The sequence below is a fragment of the Oryzias melastigma genome, linkage group LG18 (genome assembly GCF_002922805.2).
Source record: "Oryzias melastigma strain HK-1 linkage group LG18, ASM292280v2, whole genome shotgun sequence".
NCBI classification, from domain to species: Eukaryota; Metazoa; Chordata; class Actinopteri; order Beloniformes; family Adrianichthyidae; genus Oryzias; species Oryzias melastigma.
This window is the reverse complement of record NC_050529.1, coordinates 19871588-19889561: the sequence shown is the minus strand read 5'-3', so window position 1 is coordinate 19889561 and position 17974 is coordinate 19871588. Positions and strand designations below refer to the sequence as shown.

Here is a 17974-nt window from a genome sequence, read left to right as displayed (position 1 = left end):
TGATCACATTATAAAATTGTTCCCAGTGTTTATTTTAACTATGATTATGCCATTTTTAACCAACATGAAATACTTCTATCCGAATTCCTTCACTACTCTCTATAAAGTGCATTCATCATTCTGTAGTGGTGTCCACCTACAGCTCCAACATCCACACTGAAAAAAGTGAAACGTTGGATCAAAAATGACGATTAACTCAACTCAAAATTGTAATTTGATGTAAACTAACAAAACTAAATGTTCAGAATGACAGAACTTTTGTTAATTGATCCGATTTTTTTTTTACTTTTTTCAGTGCAGTGCTCTAGAAATTTTCCTGAATTCTCTGCAAAACACTAGTGTGCCTCGATCCTCACAAGATTTCGGAATGTGGACCACAATGCATTGCGTTTGAAGATATATAGCATTACCTGTGATAATGCTAGTTTGAATAACGGAAGCTGAATTTGGCCGCTGAAGATGCTATTGCTGATAGCTGAAGATGCTGAAATTGATAGCTAAAAATGCCGAAGCGGATAGCTGAAATCACTGAAGCTAACAACTGAAAATGCTGAAGCTAATAGCTGAAATCACTGAAGCTAATAGCTGAAAATGCTGAAGCTAACAACTGAAAATGCTGAAGCTAAAAGCTGAAATCACTGAAGCTAATAGCTGAAAATGCTGAAGCCAATAGCTGAAATCACAGAAGCTAATAGCTGAAAATGCTGAAGCTGATAGCCAGCTAAAATATTAGCTAAATGCCAAATTAGAATAAAAAACTAAAAAAAAAAAAAATCAAACTTGCGCTAGCCAAAACTGCTAGCATGTAGCTGAAAAAATAACTTAACTCCAAAACAGCCTAAAAAAATGAAAAAAGACTAAATTAGCCAAAACAGTTACCATGTTGCTGAAATTTTCGCTAAACTCCAAAATAGCCTAAAAATATCTTAGTAAATGCCAAAACAGTCCAAAAAGCTAGAAGAAAGCCAATTTTTAAAATGAAAAACCGTAACTTTCAAACATAATTTCTACTAATAAACAGGCAGAAATATTATTCCAGAATAAATCAACTTATACCTCAAAAAACGTTCATTATTTTACTCTCCAAAAAATATATTTTGTCCAAATTATACAAGTTAAAAATAAGTGCAAGATAACATCGGACGAATTAAAATTGACTTTGATACATTTGGTTTACAAAATGTTCTTAATATAACGAAGTTGATGTATTATTATGGGATCTCCAACCTTGTTTTTTTTCTCTCCATGTGATTTTTCCATGAACCCACATTTCTCCATCAGATTCAGCTTTCCGAAGCATTTTGTTCACAAAAACACTCAAAAGTTTGTCGTTTCCAGGATGTCAGTTCCCCAAAGGTTTCCATAAAGGATGGCGTGTTGAGAGTCCGTCCCGTCACTGTTCAAGATTCTGGTTTTAGGGGTTAGGACCTGGTTGGGGTTGGAGTCTCCTGAGAGTCACTGCAGGTTTTGTGTCAGTGGGAAAGTTGTTTTCCCAAACGAAACTTCCTGTGAGACTCCTGGTTTCATCCAGTTTGGTAAAAGTTTCCACGTTTCAGCTGTTTTCTTCTCCAGTCTGCAGAAGTTACTTCCTGGCTCCAGAACTTTTGTGAAACTACAAAAAAATGTGTGTTTTTTTTTAATTCCGTCGACCTCTTGGTTGCAGATTTGAGCTTCTCAGTGTGTGTTTCCATGTTTTTGTGTTGATCGTCTCTCCAGAGAACCATCATTTCAACACAGACTCGACTGCAGACGCTGCAGGAACGCTGAGCTTCTGTGGAAAACATTTGTGCACTCAACACATGCACCTGCACCACATGGATTTGAAACTTTTTGGTTCCTCTCCTGGCATCTCTCTTCTTATTTTTGTTTGTTTTTGTCTCTCCTGGCTCCCTGTGTTCCTTAGCATCACTTTACCCCCCCCCCTCTTCCAGGAAAATAAACGTCTCCGTCAGGAGAGCTCAAAATATTGTGTTTCATCTCACAAGCATGTTCACACGCCCTGAGCGAAAAGCAGGAGCGCCCCTCATCCCTGCAAAGGCTTATGGGAGCCACAGGAAACCAGGACTTAAACCAGTTTACCCAGAGTTAATGACTCAAACCACCATTGGCACTGTGGGATTTCAGCAACCATTAAGCAGCAGCCTTTACTACTTTTTTTTTTCTAATTGATCAGACATTGTTTTTAATTTTGTTCCTCTGTTGCTTCCATAGCTTTGGTCGCCTTTGTTGTTGTCAAACATTTTTGACTGCGTCTTTATTAGCGGTCATGTTTTTGGTTGCCCTGGTTACTCGGTTTGCTTGTGCATGCACGTTCACATGCGCGGGGTCAGCAGCTGGATCTGACTGGTGTATGTGCCGGGACGGGAGGAGCTTGCTCTTTGGAAATAAACTTTAATTTCCTGCAGTCGTGGGAATTTGACCCCTTTTATCCTTTCAGCACAAACACAGGACTTTTCTTTTCTTTTCTTTACTTTTCAGCTATTTTTACATGCTTACTGTTTTGAGTCCACGTGAGGCACAAGCAGAAGAGCATGTCTGCGTCCCGGGCGCCGCGTAGAGTTTGTAGCAGCGGTTGCTCCTTAATAGGGCAGAAACACGACCCTCCATCAGCTCTTTCTAAACAGCAGCTTTACAAACCATAACAAATGCGACATCTACATAAACGATGCTTAATGAAAATAAAGCACGCAGTGTTGCAGTCCTGCACAGACGTCTGCGCGTGTCCACTCTCAGCTGGACCTTCTGACAGTTCTCTCTTTGTTTTACGTTTTTTTTACAATAAAATATGTACAAAAACATACATATTTACAGTGTGGCTTCAGGAGTCCTATCAACGTAAATCGCTGTTTTTCATTAAGCTTTGTGTTGTTGTAAATAAGTCTTTTTGCTTTTCTTAAATGTGTGCTTTTTTACAGAGAAGGGTTGTTTTTGTTGTTGTTGTTATCAAATGTAAATGAAAACTGGGCTGAGTAGCTCCTCCCCCTTGTACTCCAAACAGGAAGTACATGCTGGTTCCAAGGAGCCAAGATCCCAAAGACTTCCATAGAGAAACAGACTTTCTGAATTCTGACAAATTCTATTTGTTCATTCTTGATCTTTTATTTTCTCAATAATTCTCTTTTTTTCATGAAGTTTCGTGTTTTTGCAAGTTATATAAGTTGATGAAATGAACAATCTACGGTATCTGACGCAACTCACATAAATGCAAAAACCGCAAGACAACGACAAAGCTGAAGCATGACGACAGAGCCGACAACAGGACAACAAAAGCCAAGTACAGCAACAAAAGCCACAAAATGACGACAAGAAACGAAGCGCAACGACAAAAGTCACAATATGATGACAAAAGCCACAACACAATTTAAAATTATTACTCCGCCTTTTGTCGTTGTGCTTCAACTTATGTTGTTGTGCTTCGGCTTTTGTTGTTGTGCTTCAGCTTTTGTCTTCATTTTGTGGCTTTTGTTGTCATGTTTTGGCTTTTGTTGTTGTGCTTCAGCTTTTGTTTCTGTGCTTCAGCTTTTGTTGTTGTGCTTCAACTTTTGTTGCTGTGCTTCAACTTTTGTCGTTGTGCTTCAGCTTTTGTTTCTGTGCTTCAGCTTTTGTTGTTGTGCTTTGGCCTTGTCGTTGTGGATTTTGGATTTATATGAGCACTGTACCAATCAGATGCCTCAATAAAAATATGTATTTCCTTGTCGAACGTTCGGAACGTTTGATTGAAGGATTCTCCTGAGAAACAAGTTGAAGGGGTGTGGCCTTACAACAACCTCACTCCTGATTGGGTAGAGTGGTTGTCATAGAAACAATGACTGAGACCTACTCGGAACAATCACTCCTTATCAATGATTCTGGTTCCAACATGGCGGCATCCATATTGAGAAAAAATGGCGACTGAATTGACTTCATTTAGCTGGAACCAGAGGCAAGTTTTCTATGGGTGACGTCACACTCACTCGGTCCAACTCTCATATACAGTCAACGGGTGGACTCAACAAAACTCTACCTATACTTTGCTCCACCCACTTGAAGCTTAATTTTCCCCTTGAGCAAAATCCTTTGGGTGTCTATAATGACTCATTTATCGCAGGATTCTGTTCTTTAGGACAATTTAGAAGGTGGATCCAAAAGACTTTTCTTGGGTCCAGGTGCTCTGAAGAACAGAACCTTGCAAATCCTCTGGGTGAGGCCAGATTATCAGTCTAGAGTGCATCTTTGAAACAATGGCTTCTTATGTCAGTTAGTTAGACTGTAAGAGGAACAAAAAATATTTAAATGACATAAAACAAATGTCCTGACTGAAAGCACAAGCACAATAGATTTTTTTAATTTAATTGATCAGTGATTCATCTATGGGAATAGCTTCCTTTTAATCTTTATCTCCAAACACGACACCAGCACCAGAACTCTGATGTTCTTAACTAAGGTGTCTCATGAAAAGGTTACCTCAATCTAGATTTTGTTCAAAAGCCCAGCGGTTTGGGGTTCAGTGACTCACTGACTGGTCTTTCTCTAGTATTTTTTTCATGATTTTCTTTCTTTCTTTTTCTCTCCCCAGAAACACGAAAGAGAAGAAAGTCTCTGCGCAGGAGGTTCGACTCCTTTTCAAAGGAAAAGAAGGAGAGAGGTGAGTTTAGGAGATACTGGACACCTTGTCCACCAATGCATTGTGAAGCTGAATGCAGCTGGATATATATATATATATATATATATATATATATATATATATATATATGTGTGTGTGTGTGTGTGTGTGTGTGTGTGTGTGTGTGTGTGAGACAGAAAACCAACAAGCCTTCTTGAGGAATTTAATCTGAAGCTCTTTGCTTCACAATTGGAAAATATTCTGCTACACTGCACATAATAATGGAATAGCATTACTAAGTGTTGTGAGAGCTCAACAGGGGGAAATGAAGGGTTTTTATACTAAATGGATGTTTTTGAATACTTTTATATATTGTTATCAACACATTGATGAAGCCATTGCTACATTAACCCACATGGAGCTGCAGACCAGTTGAAACCAGTTCGATAAATTTTGTACATTATACTTTTATATTTACATTCTTCTTTTTTATTCTTAATATTATTATTATTATTACTGTAATTAGTGTTGCTGTTTGCACAAAGGGAGGAGAGAGGAAGAAATTTCATCTGTGCTTTGTATGCCCTGTACTCAGCATATTTGACAAATAAAAGCCTACTTGACTTGACTTGACTTGATAGGGGCTTCAAGGGATCTCATCAGTGACAAACGAAACCATAAATGACCTCGTTGGCAGGAGCAGGAGATGGATACTGACCACTCCAGATGTAGGTTTGGTCAAGATGACCATATCAGGTGTTAAGGATCCTCATCAACGAACAGGGGGAACCTCTCAGAAGGAACCTGTGTTCCTTCTCATGAATGCAGGGGTTGCTGTGAATGTACGAAGAAAGTTATTTTGGGACAAATAAATCCCGTAACTTCTGGGATTTACAGGCGGCCTGCCAGCTACTCTCAGCTCGCCTCTGACTCCTCCCACCAGGTGTGAGTGCACGTGTGCAACCTAAAGTCCTGCATGTGTCTTTGTTCAGATGTGTGGGGTGCTCTCATGTGGGTGTTGGGACACCGCACATATAACTGGTTACTGTGGACTTTTCTTCTCCTATTGCTTCTATGCGCACTTCTTCCATGTACAGGAAAGTATTGTCTTATCCTGAACATCTCTCCTTTGCACTCTCATCCTGTGCAATTCTTCACGTGCGTTCCTTGCACCGTCCTCGTATTTAAAACTTTTCCTTGCACACTCCTCCAGAGCACTCTCCTTTCCTGCACACTCTTCCCAATTCACCCATTTTTTATATTTTGCACAATCCTCCTTTGCAGTGTTTTTCTCAGGCTTTTCCCCAAATATTAACCCTTCCCTTGCACACTCTTCCAATGCACTCTTAACCGTTCCACACTCCTTTCATCCACTATTCACACTCCTACTTTGCACTCATCTCTTTTCCACACTCTATTTCACTGTTTTTCTATTTCTGTCCTTCTATTACTGGTCTTGTGTACATTTTTTTTTGTATTTTTCTATACTTTCTTTGCACTCCTCTCCTGTGCACACGTCTCTCGTGTACTTCCATTTGCACTGTTTACTCTCACAATAGTTTCTTTTTTGCACATGTAGGTTTGCTTTGTGTGTGAATGAATGAATGAATGAATGTTGTCACATTTATTACGACCTGTATAGATTAGCATATTTCACGGAGTTCTTCTGTCTCTTCTCAAAATACATTTCCCAAACATTTTATTTCCTGGGATCTACCAACTTCCTTGATTGGGAGGGAATTCAGCTCTATTCCTAGATTAACTACTGGGTGAAACAGACAAATAAATAACGAAACATGCATTACAACATAAATATAAAGTAACCATAGTCTTAACAAAAACAAAATCTAATGTTAGTGTATGTTTCTGCCTCTCTTTTTCTTCTTATGTGATGGTTTAGTCCAATCAGGACAACATAGCCACGGATCATTTCAGAGGACGACTTTCTGACGGATTTATGTCTTCACACAAACACACCTGCTCTGATAGGAAAAATGATCTCTTTACCTTTTTTACCCTGAACTTCTTGCCCCCCTCCCAGATGCTGACGTCTTTTTCTGGCTCAGTTCCTGTCTTCAAAGCCTCATGATGGAAAGAGGCTTTGGGGCAGCAGACAGTTGGCTCCAGGATTCGTTACGTCATGTCCTTCGTACTCTCACAATCCTTTAGTGGCGCCCCCTCAGGCAGGATGGGGGAAGGTTGCAGTCCTATCATATTTTAATGATTAGATATAGCGATTCTTGACAGGAATTATGCAATTATTTAAATATTTTTTCTTCTCTTCAGACAGGAGGTAGCTCCTATTTACCAAAAGATGTTATAACAAAAGATACGTGTTTCTACCAAAAGGTCATGACCCCGCTGGGATGGATGGAACTGTTAATTGTAGGTGTGGTTCGTCCGAACAACGCTATTAAAGAGTTGTTGTTTGCTGATGATATTTTGGTTTCTTTTCACAAAATTTCTTCACAAATATAGGAGTTAATTTCCTCGTAGTTGGATTTGTTGAAGGTGCTGGAGGTCTCACCTGTAGGGGTCATGTGTCGCAGGTGTCACGGCTTCGGCTGGTCAGGTGACACGTCTGTCCTCACAGAGGCTGGTGTTACCTGCAGTCTGGGTGTGTGTTCCTACTGCTTTAAGAGGATTAACCGTCTCTGATTGCACACACAATCACACACACACGCGCACACGGGCACAAACACAGACACACTTAGACAAGCACACACATTCATAAACACACACCCACACACACCCTCTAACACATGTGCACACAAACACTGAAAAAAAACATACATATTCACACACAGACACATACATACTGTCACACTAAAACAACCGTACATATTCATACAAAGATACCCACACAAACTCTCATGTGCACACAACACACAGTCTGACACATTGACACACACACACACGTCCACCCCCCACTCCAGCATACACATTCATACATACTTTCACACACACATTCTTACACTTACCACATAGTGAGGACCAGGAAAATCAACCAAGAAGTGAGGACCAGCCCTACACACACGCACACACACACCCCAACATTTGTGCACAACCAACACACTGAAAAAAAGCATACACATTCATACACAGACACATACACACACAGACACCCACACTGACACAATAGACTCAAAAAGTGTACACATTCATACAAAGAGATACACACACTCTGACGTACACACACCTAAATAACCACATACATCCATACACACAGAGAGATACATGGACATACCGACACACAAAAACATAAATATCAACACATGCGGACGCACATACGGGCACATGCACACACAAACACACACACAAGGACACATTTTTGCACAAAACACAATGTATCTAACACACACAGCAACACAGACTCTCTCAGACACTGACACACACAAATGTATGTAGCTACAGAAACACTACCACAACACACTTACACTCCCACAAATATACACACTTGTGAGCAAACACACTTATATGATAAAACAAATGCTTACACATAAGTTTATTGACAAAAACACACAAAGAAACACGCAGACAAAAAGCGTATTGCAGATACACAAACAGAGACACAATCCTTCACACACAACCCACAATAAGCCACAGATACATTCACACACACACACAAACATTTAAACACACACAGACAGTTGGATACACAAAAAGACACTCAGAGTCACACACGGACAAAAAAAGGCACACTCACAGTGACACACACAAAAATACACACAAACCAACAAAGTAGCACATAAAACACACATATAGGCACAGTCATACACTGGGGCACACACACACCTGCTCACAAACGCACTGACACACAAAGTGTAACACAAGCAGACAAAACACATACATGAACTCTTGAACAAATACAGACACATGCCTAGACATAGACACACACACACACATCCTGATCCCTTTAATGTAGAAACTGTGCTCTGAAGGCTGGGAGCACAAGTTGAAGAACTTTAAAGTTAATAGTTGTCACTTAAAATACCTAGGTGTGTGAATTTCATTCTCTGGATTTGACCCATCTCCCGGGGGAGCGGTAAGGTGCAGACACAGCTGCACCCAGGAACCATTTAGTAGTTTAACCCACCAAACCAACTCATTGATGCTGAGTGTCAAGCAGGGAGTGAGTTTTAGAGTCTTTGGTATGACTTGGTTTGGATTTTAACTCATGACCTTCCAGTCTCATGGTGGACACTCTACCACTAGGCCACTGAGCTGGTTTATCCACACTTGACCAGAAAGTGAGAGTTCTGTTGTTGGTTTGTTAGTAGAATCTGCAGAAACGTTAATCTGTTGTTATTTCAGCAGCACATCATGGTCTGCAAATGACCTTTTGTTGGAAAAGCTCACCTAGATGAGCAGATTAAGAAGGGCTCCAGGGTATTGGATCTTCTGCGGCTGTGTCTCATCACCATCCTGGACGTAAATGGTCCTCATCGGCTCACACAGCGAGAACCTCAATCAGTGACACGGCACAGCTCCTGATCTGCAGCTACACAAAGCTGAACCCAAACCGCAGACTCTTCAAACCACAGTTCCTGTCTCCTGTTGCTGGCATTTGAGCCACCAAAGCTCAGGGTGGGGGGTCGGTTTGATGAAAAACAGAACATTTTCAGTCTCTGGGAAGATGACAAACGGCCATTTTAAGGGGGGCCATATGAGTCTAGCATCTGTGTTTTTTTAATCCAAGCTCACCGCAGATGACGTGACTCCTTGCTGTAAGAGGGTGGAATGGGGGCAGATCACTGCTGTGGGGACACAACCCTTAAAGAGGAAACCTTCTCATCCACTCTTTGTGGGTCAGAACAACCAGAACCAGATGAAACCTCCTCTGATGGGAACTGGATTATTGTGGTTTTCGTTGTAATTTAATCAAAAAATTTGCATGATGTGCAAATTAGCAATTAAACATCTAGTGCTGCCACAAACGATTATTTTAATAGTCGACTAATCACCGATAATTTTTTCCGATTAGTCAACTAATCAGGTTATACTCAAACTGGATGCAAAGCACACATCTTAACCATCATTAGCTTTAAACTAACTAGAAATTTGATGTATAGCATTACCTGTGTGAATGCTGTAAGCTGAATTTGGCCACTGAAGATGCTAGTGCTGATAGATGAAGATGTGGAAGTTGATAGCTAAAATCACTGAAGCTGACAGATGAAATCGTTAAAGCTAATAGCTGAAAACACTGAAGCTTATAGCCAGCTAAAATATTAGATAAATGCAAAATTGGCCTAAAAAAATGAAAAAGCATAGATTAGCCTAAACAGCTGGCATGCCGCTGAAAGATTAGCTAAACTCCAAAATAGCCTAAAAAAAAGAAAAAAAAAACAGAAAATAACCAAAATAGCTAGCATGTAGCTGAAATATTAGCTAAACTCCAAATTAGCCCAAAAAACTGACAAAAGTCTAAGTTAGCCAAAACAGCTAGCATGTAGCTGAAATATTAGCTAAACTCCAAATTAGCCCAAAAAACTTACAAAAGTCTAAGTTAGCCAAAATAGCTAGCATGTAGCTAAAATATTAGCTAAACTCCAAATTAGCCTAAAAAACTGACAAAAATCTGTTAGCCACAACAGTTAGCATGTAGCTAAATTATTAGCTAAACTCCAAATTAGCCCAAAAAAACTGAAAAAAGTCTAAATTAGCCAAAACAGCTAGGATGTAGCTGTTTTATTAGCTAAACTCAAAATTACCCTAAAAAAAACCCCTAATAAATCCCAAATAGTCCAAAAAGCTAACAGAATGCCATTATAACGTTTAACTTTACTACACTCCAACTCCATATAAAAAATAAAGTAACAACTAATCGACTATTAAATTTATCATCGACTATTTTAATAGTCGTCGGTTAGTCGACTAATCGTGGCAGCCCTAATAACAACAAAGTAATAAAATAACTGTCAATACAAGAACTTCTCCACTTGGTCTGGGATCAGACTGCTCCCTCCTCTTCTGAGAAGCTCCTTCTTTTCCAGAATCGGCTCCCAAAGCCTTCAGCATCCCGCTGTCCCAGGTCATCGCCAACGACAGGGCCTACAAGCTGCAGCAGGACGCCCTGAAGGAGAGCAGGCGCGACTGCCTGGACCTGGAGGCCAGCATCCTGCGCTTCAGGGCCGAGAAGAGGCAGTTCTTCAACGGGAACAAGGCGCTGGTCGGCTCCGCCTCCATCACTTCAGGCCTGTCCTCCCCGTCGGCGAACTCGGTGGCACCGGCGCCGATTTCGGAAGCTCAGAGCCAAACGCTGTCGCCCACGTTTCAGGACAACACGGGCAGAGGACAGAGGAGGGTGGGACTCTTATCTTTTATGAATCATGATCACGATCACATTGTGATCTTATATCAATATCGACTATATCGATTATATTGATTATATCAATATCGATTATATTGATTATATCAATATCGATTATTTTGATATATATACATGATATAATGTAAGTTATAGCAAAGTCAATTATATATATGTTGATAATAGATTATATATAGTGTGGGAGTTCTCCCCGGTTACCTCCCCGTCCCTCTCTACAGGGAGGTCTGTCGGTAGACTCCATCTCCGACCTGGTGGAGAGTCAGTCCCGTCTGCTGGAGGCGCTGCAGCTCTCCCACCCTGCTGAGCTGGAGCTGAGGAAGTCTCCTGCGGAGGGCAGGACTCAGAACAAGCTGAGCCTGAACCCCATCTACAGACAAGTGCCACGCGTGCTGGAGCGGTGCTGCTCGCACATCCAGACCTACGGTGAGACACCGCCGCTCAGTCGATGGCGGTCATGAGAGATCATGCAGTGAACGGTTCTGCAGACATCTATGAGCTGCATCTCATCCTTAGGTCTTCAAACTGTGGGCATTTTCCGGGTCGGGAGCTCCAAGAAGAGAGTGAGACAGGTGAGGATGGACACTTGGAAGTATTTCAACACAGTGTGATTGTGCAAGTTCTCCCACTTAGAAATACAATTTCTAAAACGTGTATCTTAGGTGCATTTTTACTGTGAAAGACTTAAAAAAATATGGAAATCACACTGTATGATTTTTTTAAATAATTTACTTGTATTCTACATAAGTATTATCAGAAAATCAATATTAATATTTGGTACTGTAGCCTTTTTTTGTCAAACATTTCGTGTCGTTTTTCAGGAAATGCAATAGCGATTTCGGCCCATTCCTCCTCACAGATCTTCTCTAGATCAGTCAGGTTTCTGGGCTGTCGCTGAGAAACAGTTAAACCTCTCTCCAAAGATTGTCTATTGGGTTTAGGTCTGGAGAATGGCTACTCCAGAACCTTGATATTCTTCTGACGGAGCCACTCCTCGGTTCTTCTTGCTGTATGTGTCATGTTGGAACCACGACCCATCTTCAACTGAGGGAAGGAGATTGTTCCCTGAAATCCAGCAATACGTGGCCCCAGTCATCATCTCCTCAGTACAGGGCAGTCGTCCTGTCCTATGTGCAGAAAAACACCCCCATAGCATGATGCTACCACCCCCATGCTTCACAGTGGGGACGGTGTTCTTGGGATGGGATAGCTTCTTCCTTTTTCTAATAATTGACTTATTAATTGTGGATCTTTTTGCCCCGTAGCCCTTTCCAGCCTTGTGGAGTTTTACAATTTACTAGGGGTGTAGGAAAAAATAAATTTGGCGATATATCGCGATATATCGATACTTGTATCAATTTAAAATGTTGACATGACGATATTTATGTAACTATTTATGAGCGTCCTTCACCGTCTTGCTTTTGTTTTCCACCATAACCTCCGACCACTAGATGGCAGCACAGCACACTGAGCCTCTTTGAACAACTCTAAACCGCGACCAAAACAACAACAAGATCTGTCAAATGTTTAGTAAGCCTCGCGGTTTTACAATGAAAGACATTAAAATTCAGGTAGATATATCTGGATACGTATCGTATCGTGAGACTATTGCCAATACACACCCCTACAATTTAGTCTCTGGTGTCTTAAGACAGCTCTTTGGTCTTAGGCATGTTACTGATAGTATGGGGTAGACAGGGTGTTCAAATACTTATTTGCCACACTGTACAAACTTTTTTAATCTATATATTAATTTAGGATTATCATCTACCAAAGTGTTCACATCTACAACCTTTTAAGATATTCGTGTTTTAATGTTTTCAATCTTAAAACATCAAGATTTAAGAAACTATACAAGAAACTATAAAGCCCACTCAGTGATGCTCATGCTGTGATCAATCTGTCAGAGGTTCTGCTTCACTGTCGGTTCTGTGTAGGAGAACCAGCAATGAATCCACTCACGTTTTGTGTTTGTGTGGTCCTCAGCTGCGGGAAGACTTCGACAGAGGGGTGGACTTGCAGCTGGACGAGGAGCACAGCGTGCACGACGTGGCCGCGCTCCTCAAGGAGTTCCTGAGGGACATGCCGGACCCGCTGCTGCCGCGGGAGCTGTACCCCGCCTTCCTGCACGCCAGCAGTACGCAGACCGCCGTCGGGAGCTCTCCGCGTCTCCATGTCGTCTTTAACAGGTCTTTTCCATTCTCCTCCTCCTCCCAGCGCTGAAAGACGCAGACCAGCTGCAGTACCTGCAGCACCTCCTCTACCTGCTCCCCCCCTGCAACTGTGACACGCTGCTGCGCCTCCTCTCGCTGCTGAACACGGTGCAGAGCTTTGCTCAGGACAGCATTGGAACCAACGAGGAGGAGGTGAGTGTATGTCAGACAGCCTCGTCTGAAACCTGAAACTTCCAGAACTAAACTAAACCCGGCGGAGATCCTCATCCTCCTCTTCTCCCTCCAGATTCCCGGGAACAAGATGACCGCCGCCAACCTGGCTGTGATTTTTGGGCCGAACCTGCTCCAGCGGGAGCGAGGAGGAGGGGGCGACGTGAGTCCTCAGGCGCTGGGCATGGAGGACAGCACGGCCATCATCGGTGTGACTCTGGTGCTGATCCAGAACCACAAGAAGCTCTTCATGGTACTAGAACGTTCTTTAACGGGAACTAGCTGCTGTGTGGATGTGTGACTGATCGGATGGGGGGGTGTGTGTAGGTGTCTGCAGAGCTGCAGCAGGAGGTTCTGATGAGTCTGATCCAGACCGACCCGGACGTCATCGACTATCTACTGAAGAGGAAGCTCAGGTGAAGATAAGCCCCGCCCACACAGTCAGGAAGTGTTCAACTGCATGTCTGAACCTCCTCCTGTCTCCACAGTGGAAGTCACCTGACCGTGGATCCGGAAAATGGGTCGGAGGGGCGCCGGGACACCGGGATATCTTTGGATTCTTTAGGAGCTTCCAGTCAGAGTCCGTCGCCTCTGGAGCCGCCCTCGCCGCTGTTTCCACCAGACAGAAGAGGACGGGAAAGCAGCCTGAGCAGCGAGGTGTTCCTCAACGTCCTGAAGCTGAACCAGAACAGAAAGGCCCGATATGGTACGCTGACCCACCAGAACCATCAGCACACCCACACATTTGCTATTTAGTCCAAAGGAAGCAAAAAAAAAAAAACATGAAGAAGTTGAGACAATAATTTGTTAAAAATATCATTAAAATGGGAAAATAATGACCATTAATACATTTAAAGTTTAAAAAAACATTAAAACAACATAACTCCATAATTCTCCTGTTTCTGCACTGAGACGTCCTAAACGTTTCTGTCGGCTCCATTGTCTCTTTTCTTACATATTTAGAAGTTTTTAATTGAAAAACGGGACCGTGAAAACTCTTGTTTTTATTCTACTCGTCATGAGGAACATTTTTAAGAACACAAACTGCAGCGGATAAGAATGTTCTGGATCAGAATGGATCTCATAGTTCTGCTTGTTGATACTGGACTTGTTTCCGTGCAAAACTAAAACATCTGAAATAAAGCTGAAGTTCCTCCAACCTCCCAACACTAACAACTAATGAGACATTTGCTCCATCTAGTGGCAGCAGATGGAACTGTCAAATGATTCATTATTGAAAAAAGTGAACAATAAGTGCTTGAGCACATACATATATATATATATATATATATATATATATATAGTCATGTGTCATGTTTGTAGGGCAACTACTGCCACCAATCAGGAGTGAGCTTGTTTGGAGTCCACACCCCTTCCACTGAAATCTGTCACTCAAACATTGGAGGCGGGGCCAGCAGGCACCACGTGTTTTAACTGAGGCATCTGATTGGTCAATTTATAACTTGAATAACTTGTGATAAAGGAAAAAATTTAAGGAAAAAAATATGGATTAGCAAAAAGATGTTAAGAACATGTAGTTGATTAAGAATGGTTAACTGATTCTCAATAGAAGTCTGTGGGATTTTGGCTTCTTGTAGTCAGTGGTACTTCCTGTTTGGAACGCGAGGGAGGTCACTGGTCACGTTGATCATCATCATAGACAGGGGTCTGCAACCTGCGGCTCCAGAGCCACGTCTGGCTCTTCTACCCCTCCATTGTGGCTCTCTGGTTAAAGAAAAATACAAAACTTTTCGTTTAAAAAAGTTACTGTAAAGCAAAGTTTAAAAAACTGTTAAATAACTTATCATTCTGTGAGCCACCAAAGCACAGTAGCCATTCGAGAATCAAGATCTAAACATTTTGACAAAATCCATTTCAAGTGTGCCTCATGGTTCAAAAATGGCTGACATTACACTATCTACCACTAGATTTGCTCCATTGAGATGATCCTACGTGACACAGGAAGTCTTTTATTTTGAAAGGAAGTCTTGTGAACCTCTATTAAAAGACATAAACTGTGTCATATTTGGGAAAAAAAAACTATTTTCTCTCAAAGTTAGTTTTTATTTCCTCCCAAAAATAATAGTTTATTAATATTTCTCTTAAAAATAGCAATAACATAAATACAAAGTCTTATTTTGGGTTTTAAACTACACATTTGAACCCCTCCCCCTACAGGTGACGCTCCTCCTGGAAAATCCATCCGCCACATGCGCCAGTTCCACTCCCACCACAACCTGCTCAGCCTGTCGCCGTCCTCTCCCGCCTCTTTATCTCGGCTCCACAGCCAGGACAGCGACTCCCAGGACCGCCTGGGCCGGGGCGTGCTGGGGTCCTTCAGCCTGGGCGGTGGCGGGGGGAGCTGCTCCAGCCTCAGCTCGTCGGAGAGCAGCGTTTGGGTCAGGCAGACCCCCCAGGGGGAGGGCAAACCTCCTGCTTCCACGACAAACTTCTGGGACTTCTTCACGGGAAAAGGGTCCAGCTCTGAGACTGTGGTGTGACGTGGGCGGAGCTTAGAGTGCATTCATGCTTTCAGAGGGCGGAGTTCCCGTGTTTCAGGGGGCAGAGGCTGGATACTCCCACGTCTTTGGCAGCTCATGAAGGCATCGAGGTGAAGAGTGATGTTTACACATGAAAATCATCCGTGGTGAAGCTGAGCACCATCATGACTGTAAATCAAGTCTGCAGAAAGACGAGTTCATCTTCATCACACGCCCTTTTTACACATTTATTTGAATTCAGCTCAGATTCTTCCAAAAAGTCCAGAATTTTGACTGAATCAAGTTAGGTCGGTTCAGTTTTGCTGCAGATATAAAAAAATTGACAACAAAAGAAGAAAATCAGAGAAGAAACTCTCAACTTTCCAGCATTTAAACAGGTTAAAATGGATTTCTGCTTTGCCAAAACTTTTTCTAAGATTTCTTCCAAATGTTTGGACGGTTGAGATTTTTTACTTCGGGAAGATTTTTGATTTCCTCAGGTTGCATTATGTTTGGTTGGAGTTTCTTTAACTTTGTGGAACTTTTTTACCATCAACGAAGGTTACAGAAGAAGCCCAAACCATAATACCACCTCCACTTTGTCACAGATGTTTGCGCAGACGTTCCTTCAGACTCTGGCTGCAGCATTTTGGACCAGTTTTAGTGAAGAATCACAGCAGTCTAATAACGTTCCAGCTTTCGGGATTATTCCAGGTTTGAAAGAAGGATGTTCTGGAAGCCGTATATTTGAGTCGAAATCAAATTTCCGTGACTTGATGGTTTCTCACAGCGAGACCCAATCTGACTTTAGGAAATAAAAAGTTCATAATTCTTCCAACATTCCTGAAACCTTTTCGAAGTCTCCTAATTCAGATGTCTCAAAGTGGCGGTCCTGCGGCCCCGCCTTAATCTGAAAGTTCAGTGTTGGTGCAGCCCTCGAGTTGTGTATGAATGGCACTTTTACAGTGGTGAGTGCAGAGCTGGGGAACCGACCAATCACAGTGGAGTATATGGCGTGACATTGACTGGTCTTGAAGCAGAGAAACTTTTAGGGCCGAAAACCTGACTCCCCAGATCACATTAATGAGTTCCTTACGGTCCAGACTCTCTCTTCATTGGCCCCAAGGTAAAATGAGTTTGAGAACCCGGTTCTAATTCAATAGGTAAATATAGCAGAGTGTCATCAGTGGAACAACAGACTTGTATGCTGTGCCGACTGTGACCTGATTTTTTTAATCATTGCTATGAGCGTTCAGATGTTGGCCTTCAAAAAAGAAAAGATGGGTCAGTAATTAACCCATTATTGACCCATTGTCTTAATTGTTAGAGACACACTCCAATGAAAATGGTGTTTTTAACATGACATATATAAAGAAATTTAAGCTCAAAGTTTCTGAGTATTTCTTTATTCAAATCATTGTGAATTAAGCGTAGACTAAAAATTAAGCGGATGGGCGGGGTTAAGTCGCACCAACTGTCCCGCCCACAAGTCAAAGGTGAATTCCTAAGGAAGGCTCTGCAGAAACTATATCCTTGATAATTGTATTTTTTTACGTTGGCAAAAAATGGAATTAAAAGATTTCTGGGAATGCTTTTAAAAGGATTGTAGTGGGACTTTAACAAGAGAAATCAGACGTCTTCTGTGTGGTTTCTTGAGGAATCACAGATCGAACTTTGGTTTCACCTCGTCTGCCTCCACTTCATTTAAGGAAACAATCAGTGATGAATGAAGACACAACCCCGAACTTCTCATTTTTGTGTGATGTGATGCTGGAAGTTTCTTCACTCGTTCTCCATGTTGGCAGAAAGCAGGCTCTGTCACTGAACGCTCACACCCCTCTAAGCGTGAACTCTTGAAGTGCTTCAGCGTGTTTGTACCACAGATATTGACGATGATGACTCAGCAGATTTTTACGAAACAGAACTGTTTTGACGGTGTGACCTTGTTGTCATCCCTTTTTCACAGGCGATCATTGTAAAAATAAAAAATCTAATTTTCTTGTTAAAATCACTTGGGTGATTCTGTGTGAATTTTTTTATTTAAGTGATCGAGAATTTCAATAAAGTTCTGCAAGGAACAAAATGAGCAGAATCCAGAAGAACCAGGAGCATCACGCAGCTGGTAAAAGTGGTAACTATAAAAATAAGTGAAACTTCACAGAAAAAATTCAGAACTTTCCATTTTTTTCAGTTCTTTTTT

At 41.8% G+C, this 17974-nt stretch overlaps 1 protein-coding gene across 1 annotated transcript; it reads left to right on the top strand.

Moving 5' to 3' along the window:
• Window positions 1-4555: 4555 nt before the first annotated feature.
• Window positions 4556-17785, top strand: arhgap36 (Rho GTPase activating protein 36; the record flags this gene model as incomplete). The annotated part of the gene is given in 10 exon segments (XM_024288771.2): window positions 4556-4624; window positions 10579-10889; window positions 11132-11336; window positions 11427-11482; window positions 12897-13047; window positions 13128-13276; window positions 13371-13547; window positions 13622-13710; window positions 13783-14000; window positions 15473-17785. Coding segments are annotated over 10 exon segments (1748 nt in total), but the record flags the coding sequence as incomplete, so codon positions are not given.
• Between the last annotated feature and the right edge of the window lie 189 nt (window positions 17786-17974).